This window comes from Monodon monoceros, unplaced genomic scaffold (genome assembly GCF_005190385.1).
Source record: "Monodon monoceros isolate NGI ecotype Baffin Bay Population unplaced genomic scaffold, NGI_Narwhal_1 Super_Scaffold_21, whole genome shotgun sequence".
Taxonomy (NCBI): domain Eukaryota; kingdom Metazoa; phylum Chordata; class Mammalia; order Artiodactyla; family Monodontidae; genus Monodon; species Monodon monoceros.
In genome coordinates, this window is record NW_021703778.1 from 75,115,608 (window position 1) to 75,128,582 (window position 12,975).

General features: G+C 36.2%; 1 protein-coding gene across 5 annotated transcripts in view; it reads left to right on the top strand.

Annotated features, from left to right (window-relative positions):
* The window catches only part of NEO1 (neogenin 1), a 240,200-nt gene that overhangs the window by 67,470 nt on the left and 159,755 nt on the right, over positions 1-12,975 (top strand). For all 5 annotated transcript variants that reach the window (XM_029239259.1, XM_029239260.1, XM_029239256.1 and 2 more), the window contains exons 2-4: positions 2,276-2,593; positions 8,286-8,561; positions 11,506-11,659. In XM_029239259.1, the coding sequence (XP_029095092.1) occupies positions 2,276-2,593; positions 8,286-8,561; positions 11,506-11,659 (748 nt within the window). The remainder of the gene's footprint in view (positions 1-2,275; positions 2,594-8,285; positions 8,562-11,505; positions 11,660-12,975) is intronic.

A 12,975-nucleotide genomic window follows, 5' to 3' on the forward strand; every position in this document is an offset into this window, starting at 1 on the left:
GCGACTCTCTCTGCCTTAACAAGTTATTACAAACATTTAAAGATTAATACATTTGAAGTGCTATGTGGGTAGATTACTGTATGCCATGCCTGCTTGTAACAGGGCAAACTAATCTTGCCTGGGCTTTAAGGACAGATAGCTTTTCTGAGAAAGTGATCTTTAAGCTGAGCTTGAGGGAAGACTAGTTAATTGGAGAGGGGTGCCGGTGGGAATAGCTTGTGTGAAGAGGGCAGATGTTGTGTGAGACTGACAGGAGTGCAGCATGCTTTACTGGATGAAGGAAGAGCGATTCAAGGGGAGGGGCCTGGAGAGTAGGCAGAGGCCAATCACAGAGTGATGCGGCAAGCCAGTTAAGGAGTTTATTTAGATTTTTTTTTTAATAAAAAGTAGTGGCAAGCCTTTGAGAGATTTTAAGTGAAAGAATATCTTAGGTCACCCCCTGCTGAGAGAATAAAATAAAAGATGATAAATGTAAATATTTAAGCAATGCTATATTCTAAGTATACTGAATGGATGGATATTTTTTGGTAAAATTTTGAAGTGCCTTGATTTTTCAAAGGCATTTGTAAACTTTCATGAGTATAATTTTTTCTTAATTTTTTGAACACATATACTCTTTTGTTCAACTTGGTTGATATGACATAGGCTTTTTAAATGAAATAAAATCAAAATCGAACATTAAACTGTAAAATATTTATATTGGTGTAATTTTTTTGTATTTTTTGTCAAATGGCAAAGACTGTCCAAATTTTTAATTTTATTTATTAATATAGTTAATGACTATTTTAAATTGTTAATTTGCATAATTTAACTGCCAATCTAATATATCTCTGAGTTTAAATTTGGGTGGTGTAATGAAGACTTAATAGTTATACAGAAAAGGTATAAAGGTAATTTTTCTTATTTAACCATTTTTTACTGCCCTGAAGTTTATATTTTGATTTATTTTACTATAGTTCCAGTAAATTAATGCAGTATAAAAATTTTTATAGTAAGAAGAAGCAAATTACTGTAGGTTACTTCTGAAAAATTCCTAAAGCTCACTTTCAAGAGTTTTAGGACTTGAAGAATCAGTTTCATATTCATCAAATGGGGATTGAAACCCCTCGTGGTGTTTGGGAAAGGGTGCTTAGTCTATTTGGAATTTGTTTATCATTGTAAGTTTTGGAAAATGTTAAACCAAGTGAATATTATTTCCTTTCCTCTGCCAGTGTGTTTCATATTTATTTATAACTATTCTTTTATTAGGTAATAAAGAATTAGTGTCATACTTAAATTCATAATGTAAGTAACCTATAAATAAAGGGCTGTGTAGGTGTATATTTGAAAAAGACTTGGTTTCATTTGTTCATATGAAGAAATCTGATTCCAACTCGAGTTGTTCACAAAGGAGTTGATCGGTAGTTCTTGTGAAAAAAAGAGGTAAAACTAAGTTGGAAAGCTTTCTCTGGCTGAGAATATAGGGTTTATAGCAAATGTTTTCTTTAAATTATGTTTTTTCCATGTTCAAAGAACTGGCTGAAGACTTAGAAAAATTAACCTGATCCCTCCAGTGGTCTTTACATCAAAATGAATTCTAGATGAAGATTAAATATAGAACATGAAACCACAAAAGTACTAGCACAAAACAAAGCTGAATTTTAAAAAATATTCTTGCGATAAAGGAAACCTTTTTAAATGTAACAGATTTACTTTTATGTAGTTAAAATATATTTTCTTATAACAAAAAATCATATCAAAGTAGAAAAAAGAACATTTACAAAACTTGATAGCTATGTCCAAAAATTGCTTTTAGTCAATAGGATGAATAATCCACTAGAAAAATGGACAAAGGGTGTGTATAGTGAATTTATGAAAGAAATACAGCTGGTAAACATAGAAGAGATACCGTATTAACAAAGAATCATTTCAATTTTCTACCTCCTTTACATTCTGTAGAAAATTTCACTTTGAATACCGTAATTTTAAATATTTCTAAATCCCATTTAGGGTTTGAAATAAAACTTTTACTAGATACTCATATCATCTAACAAGGTTGGATTATCTCTGCTAGCAGGATCTTTTTTCCTAATGTTCTTCTAAATGGGTCAAATTTTGATTTTCTAATAAAAAGTAGATTTTATTTATTATATATTCATAGTGAAATGACTGTATTTGTATCATACCTAAGGGGGAAACCACTTAAGAATAATTTTTGGACATGTTATATTTTCTTACAGCAGTAGTAGAGGAAAGTTTTGCTTAACTTTGTTCTTTTTCTTTATTATTTTTGCAGGATCCAGCATTCGGACATTCACTCCATTTTATTTTTTGGTGGAACCAGTGGATACCCTCTCAATTAGAGGCTCTTCTGGTATACTAAACTGTTCAGCATATTCTGAGCCTTCTCCAAAAATTGAATGGAAAAAAGATGGAACTTTTTTAAACTTAGTGTCAGACGATCGACGCCAGCTTCTCCCAGATGGATCTTTATTTATTAGCAATGTGGTGCATTCCAAACACAATAAACCTGATGAAGGTTATTATCAGTGTGTGGCCACTGTTGAGAGTCTTGGAACTATTGTCAGCAGAACAGCCAAGCTCACAGTAGCAGGTAAGTTTTGTTGAGTAATTTATTTGTATTTTCAGATTTTTTATAAAGGGTAAATCTTGATGAAAGCAGTATTATCTTAGAGTTTTCATTAAACTGGTTACAGCAAATACACTCATTTAACGAGTATCTATTGAGCATATACCAGGTGTATAGGATTATGCTAGGACTTGATCAGTGCTGTAGGGATTAAACTATAGCACTTTTCCACTTTCTAATGGTTTAGATGGCTTAAAGTTGCTATCAGAAGTACTGAGCCAGGTCTTTCTATCTTTTTAACTTGGAAATGGCAAAAGAAGTTGTGCAGGAAAATTGTCACTTTGATTGTGAACTTTTACCCTACCCGCATAACCATTTAGCATGATTTTGGAAAACTTGTAGTATAGTCAGTCTTGGTTCTTTATGCCTTAACCAAGGAAATGACATTTAATTGGATTATTTAAAAATCTGTAGGATACCATGCTCTGAAACGGGAGAGGCCACCGTAGTGGGGAGCCCGCTCACCGCAATGAAGAGTGGCCCACACTCACTGCAACTAGAGAAGGCCCACCAAAAATTAAAAATTAAAAAAAAAAAACTGTAGGATATATATGTATATATAGAGAGAGCAGAAGGTTGTAAAGAGAAAAATTCACTCTCTTTTAGCGCATTCCTGTTTGAAAAATGTTGGAAAGTGTAAAAACAATTAAAGATCTAGAAAGATAAGCTGTGGTTCCTAAAGAGATCATACTGTTTGCAGTAGATACTATAGTCCTCAGATCAGTGTTTTTACACTTGAGAACCAGATGAAGTAAGTTTCTGTTAAGGGTCAGATTGTACAAAAATTGTTTTATCTTTAAGTCTCATATTTATTCTCACCTTGGTGAAATGCTAACATGTGAACAAAGAATATGACTGAGACAGTAGTTTCCCATCTTGTTCCCACTCTTGGATCATGGCTCCCCACCTCCTGCTCACTACAGGTTGTATTTGCTTGTTCATTCAGAGTGTGATGGCTCTTTTTCTCTTTGCAGCCAGATACTCAAAAGTTGAATTTGAGTGTGATGTACAGCCACTGTAATTATTTCATAATCACAGATTGAGGATGGAAAAATAAAAGGAGAAAAGAATCAGGCCTTTTGACAGTTTGCCTTTTCTCTTTTTTCTTTCTTCTCTTTCTTTCAAAAATCTTTTTGCCATACTTTCTCCAAAATGTTGATAAATAAGTTAGCATTATGACTGACTGCCCCTATAATGTCACTTAGGTCAGCTTTTGTTTATCATTCACGTTCTTAAGCTGGGCTTTTAATCTTAACTCCTTCCTCTCAGCTGTCCCCCACGTCCAATCACCAAATCCAGTGAATTCTGCTTCCTAATTCCTCTGTACTTGATCCACATGCTCCTTCCTGAGGCTTCTCCTGGTCATCCCTCATCACAACCTTGTAACTGTCTGCCACCTCATTTTTTCCCTCCTCCAACCCAGTCTCCACTCTGTGGTCAGAGCACTCTTTCTCACCCTTCAGTGGCTCTCCAGTAAACAACATCAAGTTAATGTCTAAACTCTTCAACAGGCCTGTTGCGTCCTTTCGTGAGCTGACCTCCACTTCTCCAGCTTCATTCCTAACACTCTGTTCTGCTTCTGTCCCTGCCCCCTACCACCATCACCACCCTCACCTCATTTTAGGCTCTGGCAGTACTGAATGTTTTCACTTCCCTTTCATCCTCTGCCTCTGGCCTTTGTTCACGGCTTCCTCACTGCCTATTAATCCTGTCCTCCACCTTTTCTTCTCTTTCTTCTCCTCTGCTAGGTTTGTTCATCATTCCTTTTAGCTTTCATATCCTTTAGGAAACATTTTTGACCTTATATCTAAGTAAATAGGCAATTTTAATACAAAACCCAAGTTCTTTTGCTGCAAACAACATTCTGTAGGAGATTTGTTTAACCTGCTCTTGGCCTGGGTATCAGGAGGAAATAATATCTAAGCTAAGACATGAGTAGAAGTTCTTCTGAATAGTTGCATAGTATCCATTGTATTTGTATATATTGTGATTTATCTAAAAATTCCCTTTTTGATGAATAGTTAATGGATAAAAATTGTTTGATCTTATAGACAGTAGTATAGTGAACAAACTTGCAAATCTTTATTTCTATAGAATAGAATAGGACTGGAGATGGGGGGAATGAGGGCATGAAGAGGGTGGGAAAGGGGTGGGTACAAGGAACGGGAATGACTGCAAGTGAATACAAAGTTTCTTTGGGGGATGGTGAAAATGTTCTTAAATTAGATGATAGTGATGGTTGCACAACTCTGCATATACGAAAGACCATTGAATTGTGCACTTTAAATGGTAGCCTTTATCATATAAATTGTACCTCAGTAAAACTATTTTCAAAGAAATGCTGCCAAAAAAAATACGCTCCTGCTAAATTGCCATTCTGAAAAACTGTTGGTTAGAGTTCTTTGTTTGCAAGCAATAGAAACTGACTCCGGCTAAGTCAGACAAGAAGGGGAATTTTTGAAAGCACACTAAGTAGATAGCTCATAGAATTAAATGTGACAGGTCTTTTTCTCTGGGCTGTCTCATATCTCCACAGCAGAAATTTTTCTTTTACTGCCTGGGCAGTCCCCTGGCTGTGCGTGTTTTGTGCCCAAAGGTGGGGTAACTGGGTAGTCTAAATACAAACACTGTTAATCCCTTCTTGTCAATCCCATGCCTCACTCCCACTCTCTCTCTTTTCTCCTGCAATTCTCCAAAGACAGCAGGACAAACTGGCCTCCTACTTGTGAGCAAAAGAAGCTGCAGCATTTTCTGCCTTGATATGTCAGTTACTAGTTCCTCCATCTGCTTTCCCTATCCAGAAACTTTTTGAAATCTCTTGTCTGCCAACTTCCCATATGTTGTTGTGGGTTTATATTTTAAAAAATTACTCATTTTCATGAGAGCACAGGAGGGAGAATATTTTGACTTTTTAAAAATAGAACTAGTTCTTGGTTTTATTTGATTCCTTTTTTCCTCTACTTTATTAGTTTCTTTGTTAGTCTTTGTTAATTCTTGCTTCTAATTTTCCGATTTCTGAAAAGTAGATATTTGGTTAATTTTATCTTTATTTCTTTCCTTCAAAAATCCCCTTGAAATAAAAAAATAAGAAAAAATTTGTAGCAGAGCTAGACAACCTGTGTGTCATTTCCATATAGACTAATTGACTATCATAGAACTAGAAAACCTGGAATTATGTTTCTCATTATTTAATGTTTGCTAGTCTTTGAAGAAACATTTTGTTGTGTTCTGAGCATATAAGAGTCACTTAAAATTTTTTTTTAATTTTTATACAATTTTTAAAGGTTACTTGCCGTTTACAGTTATTATAAAATTATTGGCTATCTTCTTCATGTTGTGCAATACATCATTGAGCCTATCTTATACCCAATAGTTTGTACCTTCCACTCCCCCTCCCCTGTGTCCCCACCCTACTTTCTCCCACATAACCACTAGTCTTTTCTGTATATCTGCTCTTTTTTTTTTAAGAAAAAAAGATAATTTAGATTTTATTATAGGAAGTTCTGCTCATCTAAGGCACCTTTAGAAATGAATAGTCAGCCCACAGATTGGGGAAAATATTCACAGTATATGCTTAAAAAAGAACTCATGGCTGCAATATATTTTTAATAACTACTACAAACCAACAATAAAAAGAAAAACAACCCTTTTTTTTTTTTTTTTTTTTTTTTTTTTTTTTTTTTTTTTTTGTGGTACGCGGGCCTCTCACTGTTATGGCCTCTCCTGTTGCGGATCACAGGCTCCGGACGCACAGGCTCAGCGGCCATGGCTCACGGGCCCAGCCGCTCCGCGGCATGTGGAATCTTCCTGGACCGGGGTCACGAACCCGTGTCCCCTGCATCGGCAGGCGGACTCTCAATCACTGCACCACCAGGGAAGCCCCAACCCTATTTTTTAATGGGCAAAAGACTTGAACAGACATTTAATAAGAGAAAATGTAGGTGTAGGTGATATCACATGTAAAGATGCTCAAAATCATTAATCATTAGGAAAATGCAAATTAAAACCACAATGGGGTACCATTTCACACCTGTTAGAGTGGCTAAAAGTCAAAAAGTATGCCAGTACCAAATGAGGATGTGGAGCAGTTGATCCTTGTATATCTGCTCTTAACCATTACGTTCTGTGGCGTCTACAAAGTATTTATGACTACATTTTTTTGGTTAATATTCTATTTTGAAATAATTTTAAATTTGTGGAATTGTCATAAGAATGAAACCAAGAAATCTCATATATTCTTCAATCAGATTACCCGATTGTTAACATTTTACCACATCTGCTTATCACCTAATATGCACATACCCACATAAAATTTTTTCTTAACCATTAAGAGTAAGTTGCATATGTTACCCCAACCTAAATACTTCTGTGTGTATTTCCTAAAAACAAGGACCTCTTCCTAAGTAAACATCCATCAATATTAGGAAATTAACCTTAATAAAATACTATCACTTAATCCATAGATACAATTCATATTTCATTGGTTGTCTCAATAATGTTCTTAGTAGCAGAAAAAACAAAAGCAGAAACTCTGCCCCATCATCCCCCTTCCTTTCTGGTCCAGGGTTACAAGTTTTACTTAGTAGTTCTCTCCTTAGATTCTTACGATCTCAAACCATTCTTCAGTTTATCCTTGTCTCATTTCAGATTTTCTAATTTTCCTCCATGAATAGATTCAGATTTTGCATTTTGGGGAGAAATATCACAGAAGTGATGCTGTATTATTAGTGCATCATGCCAGGAAGCATGTGGTGTTTTGTTCCATTACTGGTGATGTTAACTTTTATTACTTGGTTAAGATTGTCAGTACTATGTTTCTCTACTCTAAAGTTAATAAATATTTTGTACCTTTATTAATTAGTAATAAGTATTTTGGGAAGAAGTAATTTGATACTCCATAAATATCCTATTCTTCATCCAACTTTCACTTACTAGTTTTAGCATCCATTCTTGATTCTTCCTGCATTAATGTTCATTATCCCAGATCTAGCCAGAGAAAACTCCTTTTGATCTGACTTCTGTGTCCTTTTGATATGTCCCTGTTATCCTTTAGATACTTCCTTACTTTCTCTCACAAGATTTTCCAGACTCATATTGTTCTTTGCCTACTCCAGTCCTAGAATCAGCCATTTCTCCAAGCTGCATGTGGAGAATAGTATTTAGAAATCATGATTAGGTCACCATATGTACACATTGCTACTGAAGTGACATTGATTCTGGGCTCTCTGGACAGAGTTAGTATGCGTGTGTGTGTGTATCTGTAATAACTGTATATGAAATGTATATATATTTTACGCATATACATTTATATCCAGATATACATCTATCTATATACATCTATAGTTTTATAAAACTGTTAAGTTTACACTGATACCTCTGTTCTAGTGCAATACCATGGGATTTATTCTACCCTTCTGCTTTTAATATTTGTACCTTGCTTCTTCAACTGTGAGGAATCTGACTTCAGTTATTCCTAGTACATTTATTTACTTGATCTGTATCCCTGTATGTAGCCAATATCCTGACCCATGGACCTTCTTGACCCTGGTTCCACTACACATGTGGCCACACAGGCTGACTTGCTCCTGGTTCCTATGACTACATTTTAAAGTAATATTTAACTACTTTTTATTTTCTCATTTTCTTTATTGTCTAGGTCTTCCAAGATTTTCCAGCCAACCAGAACCTTCTTCGGTTTATGTTGGGAACAGTGCAATTCTGAATTGTGAAGTTAATGCAGATTTGGTCCCATTTGTGAGGTGGGAACAGAACAGACAGCCTCTTCTTCTGGATGATAGACTTACCAAACTTCCAAGTGGAACACTAGTTATCAGCAACGCAACTGAAGGAGATGGGGGACTCTATCGCTGCATAGTTGAAAGTGGTGGGCCACCAAAGTATAGTGATGAAGTTGAATTAAAAGTTCTTCCAGGTATTAGTTTATTATCAGCACTGACGGTTTTATGTTTATTAATGGATAAAAATTGTTGTTAGAATTTTTTTAATAAACACTGTTACAGGTGTGGAGTGAGATATTAATGTCAGCATAAAGAGTTTCAGTTTCTTACAGGGAGACAAAAGAAGAGAACATACCAGACAGATTTTTAGCAAATGTGTTGGTCAGTAAAAATTTACCAAGCAGTAAAGTATGTTCAGTATCTGTGGTGTTCTTCATGGCCAAAGAAACATTAGCTCTGTGTCTTTTGTCAAACCTCTATCTTCTGCTCTCTCCCCCAATAGCATACTTTTTATAGTTCTCTTACCTCCCTGTAATAAGGTTGTCTTTATAGTTCTCTTACCTCCCTGTAATAGGGTTGTTTTTATAGTTAAGTCTTTTTACTTGTAAGAATCAGAGACTCACTCAGGCTGGTTCATATAAGGGATGGGCAGAGTAGTAACTGTTAGTACAGCATCTCTAGAGACAGTGGGGAGCAAGAGTTCTTGGATCTTTGTGATGCTCCCCCATTTTAATGAACGCTCCTCTTTCTGTCTTTCCTTCTCTTTGTGGGTTCTCATTCTTTCTGCCCTTAATGGCTTTCCTCATAATCTGTTTTGTGCATCTTTTCTCAGCTCTGTAACTTCTGCTTTCTCGTGATGTCCTCTCACTTGTGGCTCATCATAGTCCCTCTACCCTCTTGGTGTTTCATGACCTTTCAGCTTCTGTTCCCACTGCTACATGCCTGATTCTTTCCATATTTCTCATTTCAAATCTGAGTTGGACCATCCCTACATTGTTTGAACAGTTTTTATATATAACCATTTTGTAGGCATGTTTTTAGCCTATGGATTGGCTTGCAAAGGGAGGCCAATGTTATCCAATGTTATGAGCAGCCACTCTTGAGAGTATTCCTGATGGGCCTTGAACTGATTTTTTAAAATGCAGTTTCTTCCTTTGTCATCGTCGTTCTTGCTCTTATCATTCCTATCCCAGTGTATCCCAGTGTATTCTCAGCTCAGCAGCCACAGTTATCTTTTAAGATGTTTATTAGATCATGTCACATCTTTGCTCCCATCTCAGAGCAAATGTTAAAAGTCCTTGGCCTGTAAGGTTTTGTATAACCTTAATGCCACCTCCCTCCCCCATCTCTCTTCTTACATCTCATACCCTTCTCTCCCTCACTCTGTGATTGTTGCCACCTTATGTTTTTAGAACACTCCAAACATGCTCTTGCTTTAGGGTCTTTCTACTTGCCATTTTCTCTGCCTGGAATCCTCTTCCCTCAGATATCTCTGCCTGACTCACTGTCTTACCTCTCTGCTCAAATATCACTTTATCAGTGAAGCTTTCTTTGACCACTGTTTAAAACAACAGTCTTCCATTTGTGCCCCAGCGCTTTCTCCTTCCCCCTTCATTTTACTTGAGAACATATCACCAGATGACATACCATGTCTTTTATTTGTTGTCTCTCTCCCCTTATTAGTATGTAAGCTCAACTAGGGCAGGGAATTTTATCTGCTGCCAAGAATGGTAACTGGCACATAGAAGCCAATAAATATTTGTTCAGATTTGTTTGTTTTGATCAAAATTTGATTAATTCTAGGTAAATAGTTCAAGGTGAAAGAGAACTATTGCTATATAGCGATGTCTTCCTGCCTACTTCCTGACTTGCTTTTATGTGACAGAGGGCATATTTGATAGCAGACAGAGGTCATATTTTTTTCTCTAAATCTGTGGTAGCAATCAAGCAAATCCTAAAACCAGATTCAAGTAAATAAGATTCTTGGTGTCAAAAGGATGAGCCACCATGAAATATCTGAAACAAAAAGTACAGAATGTTTTGTTTACTTAACGGAGAGCTATGCTTGTAAAGCATAGTCGTCTTGAATAATGCAAACTGCTAATCTCCTATAAAATTTTTGGGAAGACATTGTTCTTGGTGTGTTGGTTAGGAGGCTGGGATGGGTTGATGTCAGTAATAGAAGCATGTTTTATGGTTGGTTACAGAGATGAGAGCAGTGTCAGCCTTAGAAGCAAGGGATTCCACCACTGAATGGCTGACTTTTAAAGGCATTGGTTAAACTCATTGGTTGGCTTTCAAAGGCATGTTCACTGAAGCGAGTTGTACTGAACTATTAGACAGTGTTTACTTGTTACCATAGCTACAGAACTGTCATCGATTGGTTACGTAACTTTAAGGCCAGCTCTGGTGGTTGTTACCATGGCTATAGAACATCTTTTTCTAAGAGTATGGGGATAAGAGTCACATCTCTTTGCCTGAGAACAGTCTTTTTTCTCAAAACTTAACATTAGAAATAGCACCCCCATCTAGTAGAGAACCCTATCTTCTACCCCACGAGTATGGCCTTTTCATATGCTCATAAGAGGGCAGCTGTATGAAGTGAATACACGTATAGTGGTAGCCTATTAGTTGCACCATTATAAAATCAAAGGTTTGACAGTCTAACTGAGAAAGTCAAAGCGATGAAGATCAAAGATTTTCAGAAGTAACACACGGGTGTAGGGAAGGAAAAGAAACCACTTATGGTATCCCTGTGAGTGGGGAGGATACTGCTAAGGGTCCTGAGCTTGATCAGTCTTTTTTCTATTTGTACCACTCATGAAGCATTTACTTTATGTTACCTTTTAAAATGAAGGGGATTCATGTCAGATCTCACTCAGATGACCAGTAAGCACATTGAAAGCAGGAGCTATAACTTATACATCTTTAAGGCCCCCAGAGAGCCTAGCACAAAGTTTTGCACATGGAAATTATTAAGAAATGTTTGCTAATTTAAATGGAATTTTCTTGTCGCTTTTGCTTAAACTATTTTGTGTATAAAGCCACACAGACTGAATAGGAATTTGCCATTCTTTATCATTAAAGTGGTAAAGTGCTTTCTTAATTATTGTCTTTTGTTTAATTTTTTTTTTTTAGATCCTGAGGTTGCATCAAACTTGGTATTTTTGAAACAACCTTCTTCCTTAGTCAGAGTCATTGGTCAGAGTGCAGTGTTACCATGTGTTGCTTCAGGACTTCCTACTCCAACCATTAGATGGATGAAAAATGAGGAAGCGCTTGACACAGAAAGGTAAAAATGTCTGCCTAAAAGCCTTTTCAGCCTTAGTGTGAGACTTGGTCTGATCTTATTTGGGACTCTTGATTAATTTTAAAACGATTATATCTTTCATTTTTATTTAACTATTATCATGATGCTCATTTATCATTCTTGAAATATGTTTATATTGCTGTATATGATTAGGCTGTTTAAAGAAAAAAATGCTTTTAAGATATTAAGGGATAATTATTCCATTGTTTTTTTCTGAGCTGCAGTACACTTAAATTCAGGCCTTAGGACCTCCTTCCCTAAATTGTTGCAAGAGTTTCTGATCCTGACTACCTGAGACGTCTCACTTACTCTCATGCATTTTGTCGATAGTAGTTTTTTCCTTTACTTAAACAATAAAAGAAAATGTATTCCTCATTCTTTTGTTTTTGCCTTTTAAAATCATACCAGCTTCCTTGTATGATCACAAATTTTTCATCTTACACACCAGCCTTTTCTGTTGACATCAGCCACCTGTCATCTCTCCCAACCCCCCTCCTTACTTCCTTAGGTAATGGATACTTTTCTCAGTTGTATTTTGGTAAGAGAACTGAGGTGGTGGTGGTGGTGGTAGTTAGGTATGTTTTGTTTACAAAACAAAGTCATTTTGTGCATTGTAGGATGTTTAGTAACATCCCTGGCCTTTGCCCATGAGATGCAATAGCACTCCCAAGCTGTGACAACCAAAAATGTTTCTAGATATTGCCAGATGTCTCTTGGGGAACAAAATTGTCCCCAGTTGAGAACCAATGTCCTAGAGCAGTGCTTTCCAATATAAGTGTGATGTAAGCCACATATATAATATTAAAATTTCTAGTATACACACACTACTAAATATACTAATTTATGCAGTGTACAGGTGAAAGGGAAATTTAGTTCTACCAAAACAGTGAAGTTTGTGTTTAATGCTGCTTCAACTTTTACATTTAAATAAAAATAAAATAATTCTGTTCCTGAGTCAGTCTGGCCACATTTCAAGTGTCAGTAGCCACATGTGGCTAGTGGCTATTGATTTGGACAGAGCAAGTATAGAGCTTCGCAGTTGAGTAATTCAAAGTAAGCAGATAATCTTAATTTGTGTCGTTCAGTAAACAAGACATGGAAAGGGATATCTGACTAGTCAGCTTGGTGATCAACCTTTACTGATCAGTGGGGATGCTAGAATACAATCAGATTGTTCCTCGCATGTTCCATTAGCAAAACTGATAGTATCATCTTCGGGATCATCTGATTTCTTGCTGAACACCTATGCAGTCACCAACTTCTGCCTGTATTTTACTTCCTTTCTTCCCCACTCTTTT